The sequence below is a fragment of the Squalius cephalus genome (genome assembly GCF_949319135.1).
Source record: "Squalius cephalus genome assembly, chromosome: 19".
Taxonomy (NCBI): domain Eukaryota; kingdom Metazoa; phylum Chordata; class Actinopteri; order Cypriniformes; family Leuciscidae; genus Squalius; species Squalius cephalus.
In genome coordinates, this window is record NC_137140.1 from 26364596 (window position 1) to 26390934 (window position 26339).

The 26339-nt window shown below is 39.4% G+C and overlaps 1 protein-coding gene across 4 annotated transcripts in view; it reads left to right on the forward strand.

Annotated features, from left to right (window-relative positions):
* The window catches only part of dnmbp (dynamin binding protein), a 54633-nt gene that overhangs the window by 22224 nt on the left and 6070 nt on the right, over positions 1–26339 (forward strand). Inside the window, exons 4-9 of one of the 4 annotated variants that reach the window (XM_079851435.1) lie at positions 3467–5683; positions 21894–22090; positions 22179–22278; positions 22370–22517; positions 24583–24600; positions 25407–25606. In XM_079851435.1, coding sequence (XP_079707561.1) covers positions 3467–5683; positions 21894–22090; positions 22179–22278; positions 22370–22517; positions 24583–24600; positions 25407–25606 — 2880 coding nt within the window. Of the gene's footprint in view, positions 1–3466; positions 5684–10332; positions 12453–21893; positions 22091–22178; positions 22279–22369; positions 22518–24582; positions 24601–25406; positions 25607–26339 lie in introns of those variants that run through there. The other 3 variants (XM_079851437.1, XM_079851436.1, XM_079851438.1) reach the window with 3 other exon arrangements.

The window sequence follows — 26339 nt, forward strand, 5'->3', positions numbered from 1 at the left end:
AAAGATTAACACTGCATTACATATTAAAGGGGGGGTGAAATGCTCATTTTCACTCAATCTCCTGTTAATCTTGAGTACCTATAGAGTAGTATTGCATCCTTCATATCTCCAAAAAGTCTTTAGTTTTATTATATTTATAAAAGTAAGATAGGATGTACCGAGTCTTTCCGGAAAAAACCGAGCGGCTGGAGGCGGGCCCTGTGGGCGAAGCTGTGCTAACGCGCCGAGCTAGTAACAACACACAGAGACAATAGAAGCAGTTTTACTCACCGAACCTTTATCATTGTGACTGCTCGATCCTTAAGCATTAGACGATCTGCAAATCCGTCGATCTGGGCTTTGTTTATAAAACAATCATCGTCGATAGGGTTGGGCATCGTTTTGATTTGAACGATTCTGATTCCGATTCCGATTCTTCATTTCGATTTCGGTTCTTTTCGATTCTCGATTCCGATTATTTGAGGGGTGGAGTCAAAACCTGTCACAGGCTCATTTCACAGAGGAAAATTTTATTTTGATTTAGTTTTAATTTTGGGAGCTGCAGCCCATGTGGGAGAAAATTAGGAATGCCTCTGCACCAGACCAAAAAACAGATTTATATATGCAGAACTTGCAACCTGGTCTGGACTCTCTGGACATGTATAAACTAACTCAATGTATAAAAGCTCACTTTAAAACACCATATTCCGGTCGTGGTTTAAAATAGTTTTAAGTCAAAAAAAGATGTTGAAATATGTTATATTTAGCATTTTATATGCAGCTAATAGCTACCTTGCTTAGCAAGTTTACTATAAATATTCTCTATTCATATGAAAATACCTCAAATCGCATTGGTCTACGTGAGATGATTAACAGCTGTACAGCGAATGAGAGAGCGCTGATATCATAAACTGACGCGAATCAGGAAGAGCAGAGACAGAGCTCGATGTGTTCGCTGTTTGAGCTCTTCAGATCGCATAATGCAGTGGGAAATGAATAGTAATGTTATTCTGTATGACGAAATATTTTACAAACATGTGATGATAAATCATTATTTCTCCAAATATGCGCACCATTGGATTAAGAGCCCTGGTGGATACTGTATGTGAACACAAATAAACCGGAGAAGACATGAATGACTGCTTTATGAGTGATGATTTCTATTCAAAATAACAAACATTACAGATGAATTATTTTGCACTCCTGGCAACGTTACTAACGTTGGTCGCGCAGGGTTGCCCGAGGAGGACGAGACAGTGGACCGCGCAGCATGTCAAAAACGCTACACTTAATTTTGTACACCATGCAGGCGTAGGTGTTTAGTCATATTTGTAGTGCACCCGCCCGTGCAAGAAATACGTTTGTCACCTGTGTTGCACTCTGCCGACCCAGGCTTTTTTACGGTGAAATAAAGCCACACTATTGAGCACCGCTTAACGTGCTCCATTGCTGCAACAGAACAAACGGGCGCGGCAAGCACTTCCGGAAATTCAAACGTGCGCGTTTGGAACCGATGATCGGAATCGAAAACAAATTTTCGAAACGATTCCAATGGTATCGTTATTTTTTTAAACGGTTCCCAGTTGGAACCGGTTCTCGATGCCCAACCCTAATCGTCGAAATGCAGGGAACAAACAGTCTACACAACTCCGTTTATGCTCAGGAAAAACAAACTCCATCCACTGGTGCCTTAACGCAGGGTTGTCTTGCCCTGGCAACCAAAAACACACTTCTTTGGTGACATTGGCTTCCCAAAAGCCGGGCAGGGCGCTTTGATGGCGAACTGCTTTCGCTCTCTTGCTCTGGTCTACGAGTGCGCGCGCGCCCGCGATCTTACCAGAGAAGTGCCCTTAGGACCCATATAAGGAAATTCCGTTACATCTGACGTCACACATACCCATACTCGAAAAAAACTTTCCGAAACTTGTGACAAACCGGAAGGACAATTTTTGGCACAGAAATACTCCTTCAAACGTACAATTTAATTTTTGAAACTTTGTCCATGTTTAGCATGGGAATCCAACTCTTTAACAGTGTAAAAAACTCAGTATGCATGAAATAGCATTTCACCCCCCCTTTAAGACTAGTATTCAGAGAATGTAAACTAGTATTCTTGAATAAAAGTTTATACTGTCTTAATGTACTGGCAGTACATTTATATAGAAAAAGCCTGCCAGGTCAATCCAAACCTGTATGACTTTCTTTATTCACAGAAAAAAATCAAAGACATGATGGAGTCCCAAACATGAATCTTTAGTAATAATATCTTTAAAAATCATTCCCTCACAAAAAGCTATCATGTGGTATCAGAAGACTTGTTTTTCACAGAAGAAAGATAATCATACAGGTTTGGAACAGGTTTTTTCTTAATGATTACAGAATTTTCATCTTTGAACCAGTTATTGCTTTAACAAAGAAGTGTAATCCATACATAGATTGATTACGGTTGAAATACCATAGGTAGCTGACCCTTAAATCCCTTTGTACTTCTATTTTCTCTTTCCTTCAGCATAAGTCCTGCTTACTCAGAGTGGCATAATGTCATATCAGAATGAGGCATTTATATAGAATATCAGAGGTAACATTTTCTTTTTTATAGTAGACAGTAGAGCCCTAGATTGTACATCACCTCTACTGTAGCCACTGAACACACTACCTGAGGGGATTTAGAGGTTTAGTTCCTCTGTTTGTGTTTTAGCTATAGTGAATAAAATAGAAAAAGCCTGCCAGGTCAATAAGAAAAAATTCACTTATATTTCAATTCATTAATTAATTACTAAATTATTTATCCTGGTTGTCTATCCTTTTTATTCATTTCATTACTTATTTCTTTTAAAATGATTTTACACTGTTTTTGCCTTGAAAACTTTAGATGCTGATATAAAACAAACAAATATGTAATGAAAAATGATAAATAAAATCTTAATAAATATATTCAAGAGACAGCCTGTGTTCTCCCAAGGTTTTTTTTTTTCTCCATTAGGTCACCTGATGGAGTTTTTCAGTTCCTTGCCACTGTTGCCTTTGGCTTGCTCAGTTGGGGATATTTGGGGATATTTAATTTAATTAATCAATCAACGATACTATTGATCAGCATTACCAAACGTGGACGTTCCACTAGAAACAAACATTGATGTATTGTTTTAATTTATTACTGTGAAGCTGCTTTGATACAACCTATGTTGTGAAAAGCGCTATATAAATAAACTTGACTTGACTTGACTTGACAGTCTATATAGACAATCTCGTCAAGTAAATTTGTCTCTTTTTCTTAATTTTTAGCTATTTCTACTAAAAAAATAAATGAAACGCTCATTAAGAAGTCATGCTGGAAGGCTGAATTCTGAACAAGATGTAGAGGTTTCATTAAATATGTCTGGAATTTTATTTATTGCCATTATTCTTGTTCTGGTTATCACTTTGTGATATCTCAATCCTTTTTTATTCGGATGCTTATATCTTGTTCTCTCTCTCTCTCCTGCTGTAGGTGATGTAGTTGCTGCTGAATGCAGTGTGGATGCTGTGTGGATAAGAGGGCATAATGCGTGGGGCTCACGTGGGCTCTTCCCTGTGTCTTGCATTAAAGAGCTGGAGCTTTCTGGTCGTTCCAGGCAGCTGTCAGAGCGCAGTGCAGCCGCCCAGGCCTCTGAGCTCCCCCCACACGCACTGGGCCAGGCCCGTGCCCTCATGAGCCTTCACGCCCAGCTGGACGAGGAGCTAGACTTTCGGGAGGGTGATGTCATCACCATCATAGGCCTGCCAGAACCTGGCTGGTTCCAGGGAGAGCTGGCTGGCAGGACAGGAGTTTTCCCTGAGGGATTTGTGGAGCTGCTCGGACACCTGCGCTCACCTCTGGAGGAGCCTGAACTTCAGACCCTGGAACAGTATCCGGCTTACAGCATGGAAGAAGAAGAGAAGAGAGAGGAGGAAGAACAGGATGAGGAAAATCCAGAAATGGAGACTCAACAACAGCAAGAGGAAGAAGAAGAGGAGGAGGAAGAAGAGGGAGCTGTATACGGTATCGCGCTTTATGAATTCCGGGCCCTTGAGCCAGGCGAGCTAGACTTTGATGTCGGTGATAGGATTCGTATCCTTGCTACGCTCGAGGACGGGTGGTTGGAGGGGCAAATACATGGCAGAAGAGGAGTTTTTCCCCATCGATTTGTCAAGATGGAAGGACAGCTGCAAATCGTCCCACAAACTGAGACTTTAATTAGTGAAATTAGTGTACCCGAGAGAGAAGAAGAATGTTACACTCCCGATTATACCTCAGTTCAGCATGATCGTTCGGTTGCAGAATATGGGCAAGAGTGGACTACCCAGGAAGACAACACGGTGTGGGACCTGGATTACTTTGAGCGCCGGGAGGAAGAAAGAAAGGATGACCATGTGCGCTACATGCACTCTGATCAAAGTTCTCAAGAGAGAGGAATGACTCCAAGTCAATCACAGGTTCAGTCACAAGAAAGAAGTCGAGAAAGACCCCCACCCCCTCAAACGCAGCCCCGCAGAGCGAGTAGCTCAGCCCACAGAGGAGTCCAAAGGACCAGAATGGGCAGCCCCAATCTGGGTAGACCCCAGCTGCCCCCCAGGCCAAGTCTTCATGCTCTCAGCAACAGGCAATACAGCAACGGTTCTCACACCAGTTTACGAGAACCTCCCCCAGCACCCATCACGAGGAACCAGAGTCTTAATCCTCCCTCCAGATCCTCACCTAGTTTCACCTGGACAAGAAACAATGGTAGCTATGCCTCTCATGACAGCAGAACCCCCCTCAGCAGTAAAACCTCTGGTGAGAAGAACAGGCAGAAAAAGCTAACTCGACACGCAAGTGTCAATGATGCGGATCTAATATCCGGTGGCCGCAGCGACCAAATGGCATGGTCTCAAGGACAGGGTCCAAATGGGTTACCGACATCTCAGACGATGGGGATTTTGGATCTGTCATCTGGGGAACTTGAAGCCAAGCTTTCTCAGCAACTGATAGAGTTTGAAAGGAGCTTGCCCGGTCATGGCAACGGAGCAACGGAACAGAGCCGATGGGAGGAGGTTAGTGGCGGATGGGGCAACAAAATTTCCCGTCACTTCTCCATTATGGACTACAGCAATGAGAATGACATAATCCGTGGCTCCTCCCACTCTTTGATGGAACATCTGTTGCCCCCCACTTCCTCTCCATCTGGCTCCGCATCCTCCTCTCTGGAGAGACGGAGAATGCTACGCCCACCTCCTCCTCGACCTCGGGTCCTTAGGCCACCAGCACCTACAAACTTGCATTGTCCTCAAACCAATGGTCGTATTGCTCCTCAGCCTTACAGACCCGCACGTCCGGCACCACGCCCACCTCCTCCATGTCCACGCACCAATGCTGTGACGTCCCGCACCCCTCCATCCACTTCCAATCCATTTTATAACTCGCCAGAAGAGGAAGAGACTGTTGAAGAGGTGGAAGAGGCAGAGGATGCTCTGGAGACAGAGAAAGAGATGGAGAGCGAAAGAGAGAGGGAGCAGGAGCAATACAGGTTACTCCTGAGGTTGGAGGAGGTGGAAAGAGACATTGATATGTATACTCACACAGCCCAGGAGCTGGAGGCCATGCTGGAAGAGGAGCAGGATGAGACTTCGAGACAACAGGCTCTGGAGAATCTGGAATTCTGCACCTACACCATGGAGACACTAACCCTGGAGCAGCAGCAGCTGCAAGGTAGTCTTTAATTCCTCTCTTTATTCTCACATCAGTAGATTGTGTTTTTACAACTGATACAGATATTATCTGATATTTATAATAATAACTTCAACAACAATAATTAAATGCTGCATGTTTCCTACTTTTTTAATGAATGAATGAATACTAAATTAATTAATTTAGTATTCAGTCATTCATTAAAAAAATTAGGAAACATGCAGCATTTAATTATTGTTGTTGAAGTTATTATTATAGTGCTGCATGTTTCTCACTAACTAATAATTGTTTTATTATTTGGCAGTAATAATAATTGGAACTAAAACAAACATGACAAACATACAGTATAATAATAATAATAATAGTACTTAAACGTAATTGTTTATTATTATTATTAAAATGCTACATGTTTCTCAATTAATGAATGGCTGTCATGTACATTGTACCTGTGTATTATTGTTTCCTGTTGAATGCACAATGACACCAAGCAGTTGCATTTATTGCTAGAAAAAAATAGGTGGAACCGATTATTTTTGTTTTATTGGCTATTTCTGTAAAAAACTGAAATGTATGTAGTAGCATGAAATAAGACCGTATCAATGAGTTCTTCGACTTACTTCCCTGAGACTTAGTGTTTCCACATAAGCCACTCTTGTTTTATGCTGGTCACACTCTCTGACAAAAGAGAACAGCAGCTCATAATAGTTCTAGAAAACAACCTGTCAGCTGGCCAATGTGTTCAGCCATTTATTAGTTTGATTTGAATTCATAGATTTCCTCACAATATTCATCCACTATCTTCTTTTGAGGTCAAATTACATCTTGCATGTTATAGGTGTTCCCGATGAATGATTTCGATAAGCTTTTGAAACCGTCATGCAAGACAAAGTTCACCGTACTGGGTGTGTCGATACACAGAAGTTATGTTAATTTATGTTAAAATTCTCCACACTGTGTGTGTCAACATAACTTGTTTCCTATGAAGTCCATCTATATCAATATACATTGGCTGGTTTGCCAACATCTTCTCAAAGTTGTTGTCAACTATATTACGATCTGAAAGGGGAATTTATAAGCCTTCGTCCTTCTAACCCTCTCTCAACGCAGTAGTGTTATAATCAGCAGTTTTTCACAGAAGATCTCTGCTTGACCTTTACACATAACCAAGGAGTAAAACACACCCGGGCATAGGGCTGAACCAATGATAGGCGGACCTAATTTTCGTATAGGATAGAAACCACCTTGTTGTTTCTCAGAGTGGATAAAATCAATAGACAGTGGCACTGGGAATATCATGTCTTTCCACAAGTCTGCACAAGTCTCATGTGATGCATTGTACAGTATAACATTTTGTGAGCTCTATGAGCCAGATCTTCTGTGTAGTTATAATTTAAAAGGTATCACCTAATCATTTCATTAACATTGGTATATTACCTATGTGTGGAATTCTGGTCCTGTTAGCTACATTTTTCCCCACATACATATGAAATACATTCTGAACCTATAGTAAGAGTGGCCTCTTTGCACCACTGTTTCTCTCTCTTTCTCTTTGCTGTCCATCTCTACATTTCTGTCTGCATCTCCATTTACCCTCACAATCCATGTCTCGGTTCTGCTCCTTGTTTCTTGGTGAAGTAGTGGACGACATATAGTAGTTGGGCCTCTTTGGAGATAATGGGCAGTAATAGTTTCAGAGCCAGGCTCTGGAGTTCTCTGTTGCAGCCTGTGGTGCGTCTCACAGCCATTTTTGGCCATGTTCTTAGAACCAGAACCACACATGCACCAGGTAAGACTTGAGCTGAGAAGGGAGGGGAGGAGGGTGTATATCTCTTACATTTGGTGTTATAGAGTTCTAAAAAGAATTTATGTTTCCTTTTCATATGGAGAATGCTTTAGTTAATTAGTCACTATTTCATAGCCAAAGCATTGTATTTTCTTGCTTTATGTGTTTTTGTGTTCACAGCACGTGACGCCATTATGTGTGTCACATACTCCGTTTGCACACAGCTGTGTACACATCTTGCTTGATAAGTGTAACCTGCTTGCTAGACACAGCCATTTTGTTTTCCAGTGTAAGGGACAAGGAATTCCATTTAAAACTTGGATCGGGTGATGGATTTGATGATAGGTCCCTTTTAAAGCAAAGGAGCTTTATCAGTGGCTCTCCAGAAGTAATTATCAGGCACAGTGATGCATGCCTTTGGTTTGGAGCGCTGCCAAAGTCTTGGTGAATACCACTTGTTTTCTGTAACGCCTATATCTTCTTGGAAAAACTGCAGTGGACCTGAGCAACACTGTTTGTGTGTGTTGTTGAATTAACTTAAATTTAAAATGTACCTCTTCTTAAACTCTTTTAGTTTACTTCTTACCTCTTTTAGTTTTTTTTTTAACTAAATTTACAAATTTTGTCCTAACTAATCAAAATAATTGTTTGTGTATTTTATAGTGTGTGTGTGTGTTTACAGTATGCTGTACACAGATAATTAGTTTATCACAATTCCCAGCATAATTATTTTGGTGTATAATGCTTACAAGTATAGCATTGAGTCATTGTGTGTCATAATGGTGTAAGTAACCTAATTTCTTCATGAGTTTCTTACTCCATTTAAGTAGGTGCGTGTGTTGTGTCCACATTTATCATAACAGGGTGTGTTTCTCAGCAGGGAGGGTAGAAACAATGGTTATTTATTGTTAAAGTGCAGGGAGTCACTCAAGAGCCTATCAGCCATGGAGCAGTGCTCGTGAACAGCAGTTTTGTAGGGAGGAGACTCATATTTTTTATATAGTCATCTCTTCTGGAATGGAACAAACCACAAGACCAAAAATTTGGAGTAAGATATGATTAGAAGTTATTTAAGATTATATTGGATTAGAAAGAAAGAAAGAAAGAAAGAAAGAAAGAAAGAAAGAAAGAAAGAAAGAAAGAAAGAAAGAAAGAAAGAAAGAGTTGAAGGTAGTTTTGGAGCTGTTTTAAAAACTTTTGTTCAGACCCACAGGTTATCATATTCTCATGTGCTTATTCTCTTTCTGGGAACAGTTCTTTTCATAGTCACATTGTTAAAAGGGAGACAGAGTTGTGATTTTGGTTCTGACAGTCCCATTTATATGTGTATCTGTGAGTGAGTGTCCTAGCTCTTTTTCTCCGTTCACAGCCCTTGTTCTAATTGGGATCTGTTTGGGTGCTCATAAAAAGCATCAAGAGCTCATTTGTGTACTGGATCTAATCTCCAGCTCCCAGCTTTTCTGTCCCCGTCTCATGCATGAATGCCTATTCAGGTTTACAGAAGGCTCTTTAAGGAGCTGCATGACCCCATCGCCTGCTAGAAAGGCTGAGAGATTGGATGGAGGGCTATTATAATAACAGAGATGAAAGGAGTGGCATGCGAGACCTCACCTCCGTCACGAGCATCCATCTGAATGCTTCGTTGATGTAATTACTTTTTGGGTCTTGTGTTCTCTGATAGTTTTGAACTAATCAAAATGTATGAAACAAGCACTCAACAATTGAGGGACAGTGCCTGTTTCGAATGCTTTTGATCCACAAGCTTGTCTTTCGTACATTTTTCCCCCTGTATCTCAGGACATTAAGAGCCACTAACTACAGAGTGATGTTTCAAACTACCTAAGGACATCATTTTTTCAGTAACACTTTGTGTCTTCTGATTGACTCTCTTCTTTTAGATATTAACCTACAATATTTAACAGTTTGTTTAGCAGATTTTAGATATAAATATATATAAAAAAAAAAATTTTGACGCAAGGCACCAGGAGCACCATGTTTGAAAGTAAGTTCAGTGCTGTTTCAAAGGATTGTACTTGTGTAAACAAAGTAAAACAACTCCATTACACAAGGAATGTCGCTCCTGATGTCCTTGAAGTGAAAAACAAAACAAAACATGCACACAGTTTCGGTCTGCCCCATGTAAAGAAATGTGAGATCTTAACCACTGATTATCAAAATACCAAAGTTAATAAAGAAGAGAGTGCAAACAAGCAGGCTTGCAAAATCTATTATTTTCACTTTATTTTCAGTTTTAGCTTGTGGGATAGTGTGCATTTTAATCCAATAAACACTTGTAGCAAAACACCTTAAGCCACTTTCTTGTTCTCTATTTACCATGTTTTCACATTAGTAGGGTTTGTGTTTAGTGGCGGATTCTCAGTTCTGTGTGCAGTATGAAATCAGAGTACTGTGTACTGTTTTGTGTTTTTTGTAGAGGGGAGTGATATACTATACTGATGTGAATGAATAGCATTTTTTTCTTCTTCACATGAAAAGATGCCCTAGCCTGTGAAACCAGGGGCTGCCTTTAACAATGGCTCATTGTGAAGTATGCAGGCACTGCAGTGCACAGTGCTCTCTGAAATAATCGGCCTGTGTCCAACTTTATACTTGTTGAAACATGAAAGTAGAAGATTATGAAATTCATGGGAACCTTGTTCCTCTAAAACATGTATGATGAGCAAGTTAGAACAGATAAAGCTTTGACCCTGCTTTTGACAATATTCAGTGTGTCAGGTTGTTTTTGTAAGCATACACCTGCTAGACTTAAAAACGCAAATAAAAACTGTAAAATAGTACAGCTTCAATATACCTGTATTAGTTGCACAACAGCCTAAAATAGTCCTTTTGAGGCAGATTCAGCTTTGCTTGAGTAATGCCAAGTTTAAAAACATCCCAAAGAAGTTTGTGGAATGAAAGAGGATAATGCTCCCTCCTCTTTTGTGAAGTCCAGCCTGTGTTTTCGTGCAAATAGAGACTCCAGCCAATCACAGCCTCCCTGTAATCCATTCATGTGACTACGTTCAATGATTAACCCTAAATGCCTCCCCTTTGCCAAGTCTCTGTTGTTGCCTCTTCCCTCCCCCACCTCCTTCCCTCTCTTTCTCCTATTGGCTTGGTAGGCGGAGAGAGAATCAGAGAGAGAGAGATTGAGTTTCTCAGGTCTGAACCAGACAGTCCTGTTCAGTCAGCCGTCAGAGAAAGAGAGTTAGAACGAGAACAAGAGTTTGAGCATGCATGACAGGTGGAGTCCTCTACATCTGGACCAGGAATGTGAAATCTGGGGAAGCTAATAGAGCTTACCCTTTTTGCGGACTCTCACAGCCATGAAGGGACAGGTGGCCCTAGGACACCCTATGTCATTTGCCCCAGTGCCCTGGGACTTCAAGAGGCCTCCTCCCAAGAGAGGTAAGAGCGTGGAAGAGTTGGTGAGTGAGGGCTGGGAGAAGGAGAGATGCATGCAAATGCTGCATTTTCAACAGCAGCAACAACTTCAGCAGCAGCCAATCATGTGCCCACAGGACTTCAGACCTGTACCGGGACACTGGGAGCACCAAGCCTACCTCGGACAAGCCAATGGGTACCGTCAACAATGCTGGGAATACGAGGACTGGGACAAGATTCCTTACCAAGAAGTCCCTCCGCAGCAATTCTTTTATCAGTCACCAGAAGCAGTGTACCAGGAGCCAAGGATGCCACAGGAATATACCGGCAATCACTGTTTCTTTCAACATCGAGAAGAATTGGATTACTCTGAAGACAGAGCCTTTGCACAGAGCCCAAGGAGTAAGGAACATCCTGATCATGTGACCCGGTACCGCTCTTGGGAATCAGACGAGTACTCTGAGGATCGAGAACCTTATAGTCGCAGAGATCGGTATGGGTACAGTTTTGACCATGAAAACCGGGACTACTATGATAAGGAGCTAGATAGATACAGAGATGTGGACCGCAGGGGCCAGGATTACTATGACCATAAAGAGCTGGATAAGTATGACCGTTATAACCGCAGAGACAAGCACTATGACAGTAAACATCAAGAACACTACAACAAAAGGAAAAATGACCGGTACAGATATAGAGAAGCAGACCAGAATGACTCCAGAGACAATTACCAGTATGAGCGCTATGATCGTAGAGAGAAAGACCAGAGTGATGACAGAAAAGGGGACCGCTATGACCGTAGTCACTGTGAGGAAGGCCGCAGGAGAGGCGACAGCTACCAGCATAGAGAAAGGGACTCACTTGATCGAAGAGACTATGAACGGTATGTACAAAGAAAAGGAGATTACTGTGACTACAAAGAAAAGGTGAAGATCTGCAGTGACTTTAGGAAAGATGACTACTGTGACAGTAGAGAAAGGACAGTCGAAAGAGAACTCTCTAAACTAGATGACAAGGAATTGTATGAACGTAAAAAAGATAACCACTATGACCTCAAACCAAGAGACCGGTATGATTACAGAGAAAATAGCCAGTCTGAACCGAGGGATCGCTATGAACTTAAGGAAAGAGACTCCTATAAATACAGAGAGGGAGATCAGTATGATTGCAGAGAAAAGGAAGTTAGAAACTACTGGAAAGATGAACGTTATGATAGTGGTGTTAAAGACTGCTATGAAGACAAGGGTTGTGAGAGCGATCAGTATGACCAGAAAAGCAGGGAGCGTTACAGAGATCTAAGGTCAAATTCAGTTGAACAGAAACAAGACGGTTACAGTTTTGACCACAGCAGTGAAAGACACTGCAAGGAATGGGAAAAGGATGTTTATCACAAGCAGACACTGAAGGAGAGAAGGTCGTATGAGGATCCTGTTAAACTCACTTATGACCAAAAGGACCAATACAGCGATCACCGGGGTTCAGAAAAACTGGATGTGGAAGGTCATGGCCGCACACGGAAGCCCGTTTACGTGGGTTCACTGGACAGGAACAGCTTCTATAGGAAGACAGCACCCAGCTCTCTTAGGAAGTCAGAGTTTGCCACCAACAGGAAAAAGAAACAAGGTAAAGCACATCAGTACTATGAGCACATTAAGTACCATGACAATAAATCTGTGAGTTCAGAGTAGGGGCAAAACACACCTTGATTGTGGCTGTGGGTGTTCTTTACATAACAAAATGAGTCAACTAACAATTTTAGAAATGTCCACATGGATATAGCCCATGTTTATAGCTAGCTTTTGACCTTGTCCTAGAGTTCTTCAAATCAATTCAGGAAATGCCAAAAGTGCTGATTGTGTTGTCACCATCTTAATGCATGGGTATGCAAGTCTATGAGACTGCCTGTGTGGAGCAGAGTTTCATGTTGTTGTTTTTTCACTTAAGAAGTGAGCTTGGAAACTTGCAGGGAGGGGGGAACTTGTCCAACGGGTTTGATTACTTTTCAGAGTTTTTGTTGTCTGTCTCTTCACCCCTTCGTTCTCTGCATCTTTCTAGCTCGCTCTCCCTCCCTCCCCTCTCCAGACTTCTTTTCCTTTGTTTGACAACCTCTAGTGTTTAATGACACTATGACTTTAGATAGAGATAAAAAAAAAAAAGAGCACCAAAATATTCAAAACCAAAAAGTACAAAAGTACCAAAAAGCATCAGATTTTACATTCCCTTTGCCACAAGCTTTACTTTGGCCCCAAAATGTTTTTGGATGTTTAAGCTGATTTAAGCTAGATATTTTTTTTTCATATCTAACTTTTCCATCATTATACTTGCAAAAATATTTTTTTTAGTAATCAGCGTTTTTACTAGTCATATTTAGTTTTGGATGTCCATAGTTTAAAAAAAATCACAAAACAAGTGGCATCCACACATGATGCTAAACTTCCTTAACTGCTGACTTTTTCTTAGCTAACTAACTAACTTAACATTTCTGAGACATTTATTTATTAGTAGTAGTATTAGTGTATTGCATTAGAGACAGGTACCAAGACAGAATAACTAGTTCATGGAATTAATGCAATGAGATTCATATATCTTCAGTGTGACTGCTTTCCGTTTGTTTGGGGGGGAGGGGGCACTGTATATTTAGTTTAAATTGTCTATTCCTTCAGGTTTCACTGACAGTCAAGAATGGATGTTCCTCAGTTATAGCAGCCTCATCAGTATTTAGATTTTTAGCTTGAGGTGTCATTGTTTGTTATTGTTGTCACTGGTTGGTGATGGGTGCTTGCAGTGGGTGTCTCAGTGGGAGTTTAGTCTGGCTTGTGTCATGTCTGACACAAAGCAGGTGGTCAGTTCAGCCCAGGGTAATCCTCTGTAACCTAGTTCTCCAGTCAGCACCTCAGTGGGGAGGAGGAAGAAAAAAGATTCCAGGGGAAATCTCTGGGACTAGGATCTGCTTGGTACCAGATCCCTCCCCCCAATCCATATAGCCTTCAAAGACCTCTTACTATTGAGTTTGGGATACTGTGAAGAGGAGGCCCAGGCCGACCCAGCCTGACTCATAGTCTGAGGTTATCTTTTTCAAGCTTGACAGAACTGTACTCCTACTCTGTTGTGGCTTATATTCACTTTTCTGTCCAATAGTAATTCCTAGAGAGCTGCATTCTTATTAGCAGAGTTTGGGAAGTTACTAAAATGTACAACACTACACTTAATTCATTCTCTGAAAACAGTTTATTATTATTATCATTATCACTGTTATTTATTGGAAAAAAATATATCAATGCCTAGCTTTAAACAATCAAATTTACTTACTAATTTGAGGTCCTTTGATATAAACGTTTTGCCAGCATAATGATCTTACACACACAGACACACACACACACACAAACACACACACACATTATTTGTTTATTATCAGAAGTGCCTGTTGGTGTGCCTTTATTTATTGAGTCGCCTGTTGCTGGTCTTTGTAATCCCAGTGCAGCTGCCCATGCCAGTGGGCTGGAAGGGGATTAAAAGGAAACCTTCAACCAACCCTCACACAACGTTTGTACAACAGTAAGTCAAGGGCCAGCTTGGCAGACAAAAGCCTCAAGTCACAGGCTGAGGAGGGAATTAGCTAGTTAATATAGGTCAGGAGCTCTCACACATTGCCTGAAAAACAAATGCTACATTACTGCTCATTGATACATACGGCTGCTTTTGCCCTTGACTTACTGCAATTTTGAATCAAGACGGAATATTTACATATGTGTTCAGAGTTTTTCCTCCAAGTACTGAAAGTGCTATTCCCTTAGTTTATCAGCAATTAGACACTGACACATCTGTGCTGTTCCAGATATGAAGTGTCTATGACAGTGGGCATGAGCCATGAGGATCTATGATAATAGTAAAGCTCTTCTTTGTGTAACTAAAGAGGGAAGGCTCTCGGTGGAGCCAGGTATCACGTCTCCGTTTTGTGCATAAACATTGTGCTTTGTCCCAGCGGGCTTCCGGATAAACGACCCTGAGTGTTAGGATGCATGCAATTACGTAATATCTCTGTAATGCTAATCTCATCCTGTTAAAGGGATTCTATACGACTAAATGACTTGGACTACACCAATATGCACATTGAGTCATGAGCATGATCTTATCACATTCTGTGAATCAGGAGTTCTGTGGATAGGAGGTGGTATTGTGAACCTAACATTCAAGCATAGCATCTAGATTAACCATCTTAATGGTGAGATTTTGATAATGCTATAGGTGATGTGAAAGAGAAGACAAAGAGTCACAGTAGCCAAACTAACTCTGATGCCAGCTGCTCGATAAACAGGGTGACCAAATGCTTTCACAAGGTGAAAATATGCCCAGTTTTAGCTGTTAGGCTCACTCAGGGAGTTATAATCATTAACACTCCACTTCATCTCAATGGCAGTTGTTCGGCCAGCACAAGAACCCCCGGAAGTGTGATTTCAACTCTGCCATCTTTGCTCATGGGTGCTTAGTTCTCAGTGTTTTGGGCTTGTCACCAAAGCTGTAAAATTTACATCATATTTTTTTTTCTTTTAGTGATGCACCAAAAGTTTTTAGCCAAAAACAAATCCGAAAATAAAGTTTATATAATAATTTTATTTAATCAAATGTATTTAATAATCAACACTCAAATAAAGTTTGAGTTGTATACAAGCATTTAAATTGTGCACAAGGCAGTTTTTATAGATATTATATTTATAAAAACTTATAGAACTTTTTAAAGACCCCCTGTGGTGAAAATCAATTAATTTGTTAATGTTTGTATGTCTATGTGGTGTTTTAATATACTTTAAAACAAACCATGTGCAAATTCATAAGTCAGCTGCAGTGGACCAAAGACAATCTCTAAAACGCGGTTTGAAATTGCTGGTGATTCTGACGTCACAAACTACCTTGTAACCAATCACGTCACGAAGGGGGCGGGCTTTAGCATATCATTAACTATGTTGTGAAGCAGGGGAGTCTCAAGAGAAGCCAGGTTCTCCCCGTATATTTTCTGCTGATATGAAAAATCGGGTACATTTAGCAATATAGCTGGTGAATCCACATAGACTAAATGAAGCAATGGTGTAGAGTTACATTCAAGCATTTTAAGGCATGAATAAATATGGACAGTGAATGGCGTACCTGAGGTAATAGTAACATTACGTGACATTGTTTACAAGCTGTTTTATTGACACCTTTCAACAGTTGAAACACTAATTAAGCAGTTAAATTTACATGGTACATTTCAGGAAGTTTTACTGTTTCTTTCAACATACCTTCTGATGTTCATTCATTTTGTGCTGTAACTAGTTGTAAAGAGGATGACATGATCCATTCTTGTGCGCGCTGCCACTTCGAACTATCAATCAATGTTTCGATCAGTGATTTAGGTCCTTCAAAAGTGTTTCGGCAAATCCTAAAATTCATTTTCAGACAAATATTTTGGTAGATCACTAATTTTTATTTTATTTTGCTAAAATGTCAGTGTCCAAATATGTAGCTGCTTGTAGTGCAAAACATGGTTTTATTGAACTTGAGTATCAATTTCACTGCAATAATGGATTGCCTCAAAAAGAGTCTAAATTTCTTTAAAAGAGTCTCACTTGATATTCCTGTTTATTACTTTCTAGATACGTTAGATATGATGTAGACTTGCAAGGCCACAAAATTTCATTTGTTCAAGCTCTTATTAGCAAACAATGCCCATCTTTATTTACTTTTCCAAGTAAGGTTAGGATGTTTTGAAACAAGCATGAGTCTGAGAGGATATGGAGTGGTTAATGGAATGCTTGCTCACGTTTATTACGGGTGTGTCACATCACATCCCACACAAATCAGACATCCGACTACGGCGCAGAGAACTGGAATGTAAACCTGCAGCCTTTTGAACAACAAAACAAAATACAGTTTCAGTGACGCAGATTTCTGTGGTGCAACTCAAATAATTGATAAAGAATGTTTTAAGCTTTGTTTCTGTTCTTGTGCAATATATTTTTGAAAAAATTCTTCAATTTCACATATGCAGAATTTGAACAGTACTTGTAAGCCTTGTAAGATTTGAAGAAGACATACTTTCATTTTCCTAGCCGTGTTTACTCCGTTCTTAATTCTGACTAGTGCCGAACATCTGTCAAATGGATTGGATATTTGTGGCTTGCAACAACATCCAGCTTTCACTCACATACTATGTGTCTCGCTCCCACACTTACGACAGTTGTGAAAGGTGTCCATGGTAACTGGGCGGTCTTATGTGAACTTTGTGTTGAACACACAGTCCTGATAATTCATGTGACCTTAAACTACAAAGGGACAAAAACAGCTCTGCACAGTCAGACCATAAAATTCCCTTCAGTTTCACAAGAATAACAATGTTATCAATTCATTTTCAGAGTCATAAAATAGTTTTCCTTTGTACCACATTTGTTTTTGCAAAATAACCAAATTGTTTGACTGTGTAGAATAATATATATATATAAGACAGGCCACTTTATATGCATTTGTTTGCTGATTTTGACTTTTTCAATATCATCCAATAAATTTGCTCTCCCGTTTGGAAGTCTGTACAACAAATATTATGAATATAATTTGTATGAACATAATATGTATATGGTACATAATTGTATGTATGTATGTATGATTTATTATAAATGAATAAGTATATAAATAAACAAATAAACATCAACTGATCATTTTTGAAATTCAGCTCGATACACATCAAATAAAATGGGTGCCCACCTGCTTCCCTGCTACACCTGAACAAAGACTCCTACTTTAAACAGAAAAAGATTAAGAGAGCTGAAAGGCAAAGAGGCCTTGGCTTTGAGAGATCCTCAAGATCTTGATGGAATTCAGGCTCAATGAGTTAGGGCCATGGCCCAAGTAGCCGGTCACTCCAAAAATGTGGAGTAGACCTCCCTAAATAGAGTTTCAATGTAGTTTTTTTAATAGCATCAAAATCCAGCTCCAGGCTTTAGTGCGCGAGTAACTGTCTCTGTGCTCGCTCAGTTGTGTGTAATGGTGAAGGTTCCCATGCATTCAGATGGTAATACGGGGACAGAATGGAGTTTGTGTCTTCCAGAGAGAGTCTTCCCTGTTGATACAGTGGGACAGAGCGATTCCACTCAGCTTTAGAGGAATGCACCGCCTGTGACCTCTGGTTTGTGTTTGTGTGTGGCAGTGAACACGAGGAGTTTGGGGGGTAACAGGTGGGTGATGTCTTAGAGGCCCCGTCTTTTCTTTGAGTGCTGTCGAGACACCGAAAAGCCTGAAGATAGAAAGTCTTTGCTCCATAGATGAATTTAGATGTTCTGTATGATTGGCAAATCAGTGTTTGGTTCATGGGAAACACAAGGTGTTTGTGTAAGGAAGTGTTGTGTGGCTGTGTACACTAGTTTATGCCTCTTGACTGCATTGTTTGATTGTCCATGGTTGTACTAAGGCCTTTTCAGATTCAACACTAGTGGTTTATGGAGCATGAACATTGATAGATTTACAATAACATAGTGTGTTCCTGTGCTTTAGTTTATCCATTAAATAACTTATTGAAGCTTCATATACAGTGAGGGCTAAAAGTCTGAGACCACTAGTGAAGATTTCTTTCATTATAAAAAGTTTGGGATCAGTAAGATTATTTTTTTAATGTTTTAAAATCTCATGCTCACCAAAGTTGCACATTTGATTAAAAATACAGTAATATTATGAAATGGTGTAATATTTTAAAATGTAATTTATTCCTGGGATGGCGAAGCTGATTTTTCAACAGCCATTACTCCAGTCTTCAGTGTCATATGATCCTTGAGGAATTCTTCAGATATGTAGATTTGCTCAATTTCTTTTTATTATAAGTGCTGAAAACAAAGTGTCATTCTTTTATGAATAGGAGATTCAAAAGAACAGCATTTATATGAAATAGAATTTGTCATATCAATGTAAAAGTTTTTACTGTCATTTTTGATTAAATCAGTTCTGAATATAATTAATAAAAATAAAATGTATTGGCCCCAAACTTTTGTGTATATATATATATATATATATATGTATGTGTGTGTGTGTGTGTGTGTGTGTGTGTGTGTGTATATGTGTGTATATATGTGTGTATGTATATGTATATTTATATTTATGCAATTTATGCTGGTTCAGAGTTTTAAACAAGCCTCCCCTTTTTTGCCATCCTTGGGTCTGCATTTGTGGGAACTATGTGAGCAACACATGGAGTGCACTGGCTGGTGCATGACCCTGGATGCAGACCAAACATAATGTCACAATCGATTATGTTCACAGAAACAGAAAGAGAAGCCATTGTGTATGTGTGTGCTGGGTCGAGATTACCCTCTGCCATTCACCAGACCATGGCACACATACAGAAGTCTATGAGCTCTGGCACACACAGTCTTAAAATTAAACCTTCAGAAATGCTGTGCCACACACTGAACTTACTGAAGTGTTTTCCTGCTCTCTGTTTCGTTTTCTCTCCTGCTTTCTGTGTTTCACACATTTACAGTCTTTTTCACCTTTGCACTCTCAACATATGCTTGTAAATCACCTTACTCCCACAGACCTGATTCATTTCGAGTTTTGGTTAAATCTATAGGAAACCATGAACCACGAACACCAAAAGGTTTCTGTATACATGCTATATTATGCATTATGTTAACATTCATATAGTGGTTTCTAGTTTGTAGTTTCAGAACAGTGATGAATATTTTTGTTTCAGAATGACAAAGAGAAAGTAAACTAATAAGGGCCCTATTTTAACGATCCAAGCGCATGGTCTAAAGCGCACAGTGCAAGTGCACTTAGGGCTTGTCCGAATCCACTTTTGCTAGTTTAACGACGGCTAAAATGGCCGGCGCACCCGGCACATGGTCTAAAAGGGTTGTCTCTATTCTCTTAATGAGTAATGGGTGTGTTTTGGGCATAACGTTCTATAAACCAATCAGAGTCTCATCTCCTATTCACTTTAAAAGCCTAAAACTTACAAAATGTTCTTGCCTGCTCTTGTAGGGTAATAACCATATAACCAATAACCATGCTATAAATCCACAATATTCATAATAGTTGTCTATCAACATGTTTTTCGATGACTGATTGAGGTTTGAATTTGAAAAATAAGTCCTTGATCCAAATGTTCTCGTTTTAGACTGTCTGAGCTCACATAGTTAAGCCCCATGTATGAGCTGAAACTCTGTCCATCTGAATGAACATATTGTGAGAGAATTTGCTCTTTGAAGATTATTTTGTTCAGAACAATGAAAAAGCCTATTAACTAGATGTGGGTCACAACAGGTTGCATTGTAGCAGTAATATGTGTGTATGTGTAAAGTAGAACAATTAGTACATGGATGAATGATGCTGTACAGACCAAACTTTTTTTTTTTCATCTTTGGTTAGTATGGGCCGCACACTGTGAATCATGTTGATGGGCTTTGTACAAAGACTTGGAAAATAACTGTAAATGACCTCATTTATTGTTCATTTAGTTGTGCAGTGTTGTAGAGGGATAGAATAGTGCATGCTTGTTGTCAACAAGTTTGGCCATACAAAGGCCTCGTTCTATAGAGAGATATTATTAGTAGTAGTTATTAATCATTTTTTTATTTCATAAAAATAACAGTTTAAAGCCCCTGCTTGTATTGTGCATGATCCATCTTTGTGCTTTCATTATATTAACATTATATAATATTAAGGTAATATTAAATAATGATTTATTATTGATAATACATTTTAAAAGGTTTTATTATATTTTATTTTACTAAATATTACTTTGACTTGTCCAGTCAAATGTAAGTGTCATTATAGTTTTGTGGTTTAGCAAAAACAACTGGTCACATCCAAGGATGCTTGCTAACTGATGTAAATTCTGTATTGTAGGGACCAAATGTAAGAATCAATCATTGAATGTGCATATTTTGTCAACTACTAATCTTAATATTGGGGTGATGTTCTCTTTGATGTCTGTGGTCATCACTGCCCTTTTCCCAGATTAGAGGCTCTGAATATTTCATTTATGGACAGTAATTATGATGTGACATTTCAGAGGTCAAATGTGTAGTGGAATTACAAGCCCATTTGAGTTGCGCTCAAATCTCTTATCAGTCTTTCCCGAATCAGCAACATTAAAGATTTATTTTAGCGTGATGTCAGAGTGAGTCACCACATCAGATGGCTAAGAAGTCTTAATCCAGAGACAAACTAAATGAATGTCTATTCCGTATCACGAGTATATACACTATCATATGCACCCATATTTTTTATCCATCCATCCTTCCTTTTTTACTTGAAGTCATCGTAGTTGTTACAGTCTTATGCGTAGTCCCAGGCCCCACCTCAGATGCTTCCCCCTGGGTCCATGTCTCACTGCGTGCTTTGACAGTCCATTGTACCTCTATAAAGCGCCATCTCAGGCAGCATTGTGGGGAGGCACCGATGCGTGAGAGCAGATCTCCCTCCCACACTCTCATGCCCCAGACCCATTTGAGTGCCAGTTCTGACCGAAAGGATCAAAGAGCAGTCAAACCTAACTCCAAGCCATGTCATCCTCTGGACGGCCAATGGCAACACGCAGGGCAAACTGCCTTCCCTTTCCTATTCTTACTGGCAGCTTAATTAATGTGTCCCGTGTTCTTTCCTCATGTTTTATAAATGAGCGTAATCCATTCAGACTGGTGTGAAATCTTTTATAATGTCTGTACTGGCAAAACCAAAGTAAGTCAAATTGTTTTTTCCTCTTATATTGGACAATATATCTGTCTGTCTATCTATCTATTGTTCTATGTATCTATCGTTCTGTCATTCTATCTATGGTTTAGGAATCATCTGAAAAGTCTAGTCGACACATTTTAGAACTGAAAGGCTCATGAATGATTATTATTTGACATAATTTCCGCCTAGTAGTCGTAGCTGATTTGCTGAATTTTGATTTCAGCAGCCATAAAGTTGTTTTATACATTCTGCTACAATTGTTTTCATACTGTTTATCAAAACAAAGCTCTTAAAAAATAATAATTATTGACCAGAATTGTTTTGTGGTTGACAAGGACATTCTCTCTGTCTCTCTCTCATCAGAGATGACCCTGACTGCCTCCCAGCCAAAGTCTCTGGAATCATCCCCGGCATCAGCGGCCACCGCTGAAGACCCCGAACAAAGGATGCTGGAGAAAAGATTAAAGGTCATAGACGAGCTTCTGCAGACAGAACATGACTACATCAAGGATCTGCAGATGTGTGTGAAGGAGATCATTCTTCCTTTGCAGAAGAAACAGGTCCGTAAAGATCAAGCTCTCAAAAGCATGAATGGTGTATTTTATGTAATGAGAACCATTCAATCATAAATATCCACATATCTTGTAGGTCCAGAGTATTGATTTTGATGGTCTCTTTGGAAACATCAACTCTGTTATTGACCTTTCCCGTCGACTCTACAAGAGCCTCCAGGACACTGACTCAACAGGTTAGAGCAAAAAAATCCCTGAACTCACATTATAGATTCGGATCAGTTTCCATATTGCTATTTTACCATATACATTTTTTTGTTCATCCAGGTCAAGTGTTCCTGGAATACAAAGGTGAGTTGGAGGAGGTTTACAAGATCTATTGCCAAAATCATGACGACGCCATCTCTTTACTGGAGACCTATGAGAAGGATGAGAACATCCAGAAGCACGTGTTGGAGTGTCTAGAGAAGCTCAGGTAATTTTCACTGAAGGACAGTCATTGTTCTTCATGAATCAGATACCTTCAGCTCATTGCATGGTGTGGTTACCACTACCAACGCATGTCCAGATCCGGTTGAGCATGTTAATGCTAGTCAAGATTTTTTAACAGTGTGTAACTGTGTGAGAAATAGTTGTGTAGGACGCTAATTGTGCGTTTAACGTTACACATGATCTGTCAGTTTTAATGATATCTGGGATTGTCTGTCATATGGTGTTGACAGAATTGTATAGTTATACAGCATCAAGAAAATGCCACAAGGTGTGCTGGCTTATTCGTGTCATCATTGAGATATGTCTCAGTGTCTCAGGATCTTGAGGAGCCAGTCTGTTTTTATTCACTACTACTTTGAATGGACTCATTTGATTAGACATAGGATGACTAAAGGCATCTGTGGAATTTCACAGGAAACCTCATTGCCCCTCTCATTGTCTGGTTTTGACGTTTTTTATGACAGATTATGCTATAGCCTGATTAATGCGCCAGATGCCACATTGAGTACTCTGTGTAAGAGAAATAGGAAGTTCCTTATTTTATATGCAAGTACACTATCGTACAAAAGTTAGGCTCCGTAGGAATTTTTTTCTTTTTTAAAGAATTTAAAATGTTATTGAGCAAGGATATAAATCAACCAAAAGTGTCAGTAAAGACTTTTGCATTACTACAATATATTTCTATTTTAAATAAATTGAGTTTTCTTTTCATCAAAGAATCCGAAATAATATAATTGAGCATAAAATATTGAGCAGCACAACTGTTTTCAACATTGATAATAATAAGAAATGTTTCTTGAACAGCAAATCAGCATATAAGAATGATTTCTGAAGGGTCATGTGAGACTAAAGACTTGAGTAATGATGCAGAAAATTCAGCTTTGCCATCACAGAAATAAATTACAATTTAATATATTAAAATATATATATTTTAATAATATTTCACAATGTTACTGTTTTACAGTATTTTTAATGCAGGCTTGGTGAGCATAAGAGACTTCTTTTGAAAACATTGAAAAACCTTACTGACCCCACACGATAGTCTATTTGCATTACACAGAAGCTTTATGTCTCTCAGTTTTCAGATCTTTGTTATTGTGGATTAGTAATGCATGGCGGGAGAGGAATGCGCCTCACCTAGTTTCACCGCTTTTGTTGGTTTCACTGCGTTTCATCAATCGCTACCAGTCTGTTCTTTTAGCTTTATATATTTAAAAGGCTTTATTTGAACTTAAACACAATTTGCCTGCGGCAATGGCATTTCTTGACTAGTTTCTTTTTGAAAACTTTCCTGCCACCTACGTCTTTTAAGCTAGGCCACTTCCTGTTAGTACAGAGTTAAGTTTATTCTTGCTATTTGCTGTGTTTTACCAGATCAAACAGAGAGTACAAGGAAATATTCACCAGAAGTCCCAGAAATGTTGTAGTAGGGAGTGGGAACATTGTTGTTTGTCCCAAGTATCGAGACATTTGTGAAATGCGTGTGCACTTTGCCAAGACTAAAGCTTAGCTTTATTCCAAATTACTCTGAATCCACTGGCTAGCATTTTGATTCTCTGGCAGGATGTTACTGTAATGAATCTAGCCATAAAAAAGAGAAATAAATAAAAAGGTCCTGAAGAAAAATGTCTGGAGTCTTTTATAGCTTTTATCTTCCACACTTGAGTGCACTAGACTCTGACTGACATTTGATTTTGGCTCTCAGTGGGAGATCAGAATGGGGCCAGTTGAGGCCCCACAGAGGGTTACTGCTCTCCTGAAGAGGGTCACCCATGGCATGAGTTGCCATGGCAACAAGCAGCTTATTAATCGAGCACACAAATAGTTTCTCAGTTTCTTATTTGTCTTTCCCTTTTGCCCGCTGCATTCATGTTCATTGCAGCATAATGGCAAAACCTGACTTTTATTTTTAGAAATAAGCTGTGTGAAACAAGAACATTATATGATAAGCTCATTAGCTTCTTTCGAACAAGAGATAGAGGTGGTTTAAAACAACACTGTGTTTTGTTCCCTTTCTCTCCTCTCTCGTTCTTCCTCTCCCCTGACAGAGGGATATACCGTGAGTGGTAAGTTTAACGCAACTGCATGTGAAGCGCCTGACTGCATGCTGAACATTTATTAACCTGCGTAACCCTTTTCTCCTTGTGCTATTGTGTGACCAGGGTATGCTTTGTGTGCTGTGTGCTTTGTGGTCATTTCCTTGTCAATTCTGAGTCATATTCTGACTTAAATGTGCACAAATGAGTAATGCTAGATAATGAAAAAGATTTTTATCCAGCTCTACGAATTAGACGCAAGTTGTGCAATACAGTGACTTTTTGAGTCAGAATATGACCCTAGTGGGAAAATTGGTTCATATTTTAAACTATTTTCTTCATTTTTTTTTTTCTTGCAATTGATTTAATGCTTTTTGGTGTCATGTGAAACCGTTATTAACACAATCTCTGAGCTCATGATGTGGTACTATAAGTAATAAACCAATATAACTGGTGATATTTGTCAAAGGGGAGGAAAAATTATTGCAGCTCAACTATTTAAAAATACTGTTATTGCTTCATGATGTTAAATCCAAATAATTTTTCCGTAACATCCAAATCATGCTTCATCTGTGGATTTGGATCTCCTGTTTTCATCCCATCAGTTAGAAAGCGTGCTCTCTTTGTTAGAATGTCTTAGTACTAGCCTACTGTGTCTCCTGCAACCCTTTTTAAAGTGGTTGACAGTGAACCAGTGGATAATTGATGGATGAAAACAATGTGTGTGTTCAGTGACCCCAGTCTTTGTCAGAGGTGGATGAAGAATGTTACGTAGATGAGCATATAAATCTCTTTTTCACTTTATCTCCCTCTCTCACCCTTTTGTTGTGTCACAGGGGAAAGACAAACTACATTAATCTGGGTTCCTTCTTGATAAAGCCGGTGCAGAGAGTGATGCGTTACCCCCTGCTCCTGATGGAACTGCTCAACGCCACTCCTGAGTCACACCACGACAGGAAGCAGCTCGCAGAGGCAGTGATGTCAATTAAAGAGATCAACGTCAATATCAATGAATACAAAAGGAGAAAGGATCTTGGTATATTTGTCTTTATCTTTCTATCTATCTGTCGTATGTACGAACGTTCTGTCTGTCTGTCATTCTATCATTTATTTTGTCTGTTGTTTTATCTATCTATCTATCTATCTATCTATCTATCTATCTATCTATCTATCTATCTATCTATCTATCTATCTATCTATCTATCGTTCTACCTGTCTGTCTGTCTGTCTGCCGTCTGTCTGTCTGTCTATATCGTTCTATCTATCTATCTATCTATCTATCTGTCTATCTATCTGTCTATCTGTCTGTCTATCTATCTGTCTGTCTGTCTGTCTGTCTGTCTGTCTGTCTGTCTATCTATCTATCTATCTGTCTGTCTGTCTGTCTGTCTGTCTGTCTGTCTGTCTATCTATCTATCTATCTATCTATCTATCTATCTATCTATCTGTCTGTCTGTCTGTCTGTCTGTCTGTCTGTCTGTCTGTCTGTCTATCTATCTATCTATCTATCTATCTATCTGTCTATCTGTCTATCTGTCTGTCTATCTATCTATCTATCTATCTATCTATCTATCTATCGTTCTATCGTTCTATCTATCTATCTATCTATCTATCTATCTATCTATCTATCGTTCTATCGTTCTATCGTTCTATCGTTCTGTCTGTCTGTCTGTCGTTCTGTCTGTCTGTCTATATCGTTCTATCTATCTATCTGTCTATCTGTCTGTCTGTCTATCTATTTATGTCTGTCTGTCTGTCTGTCTGTCTGT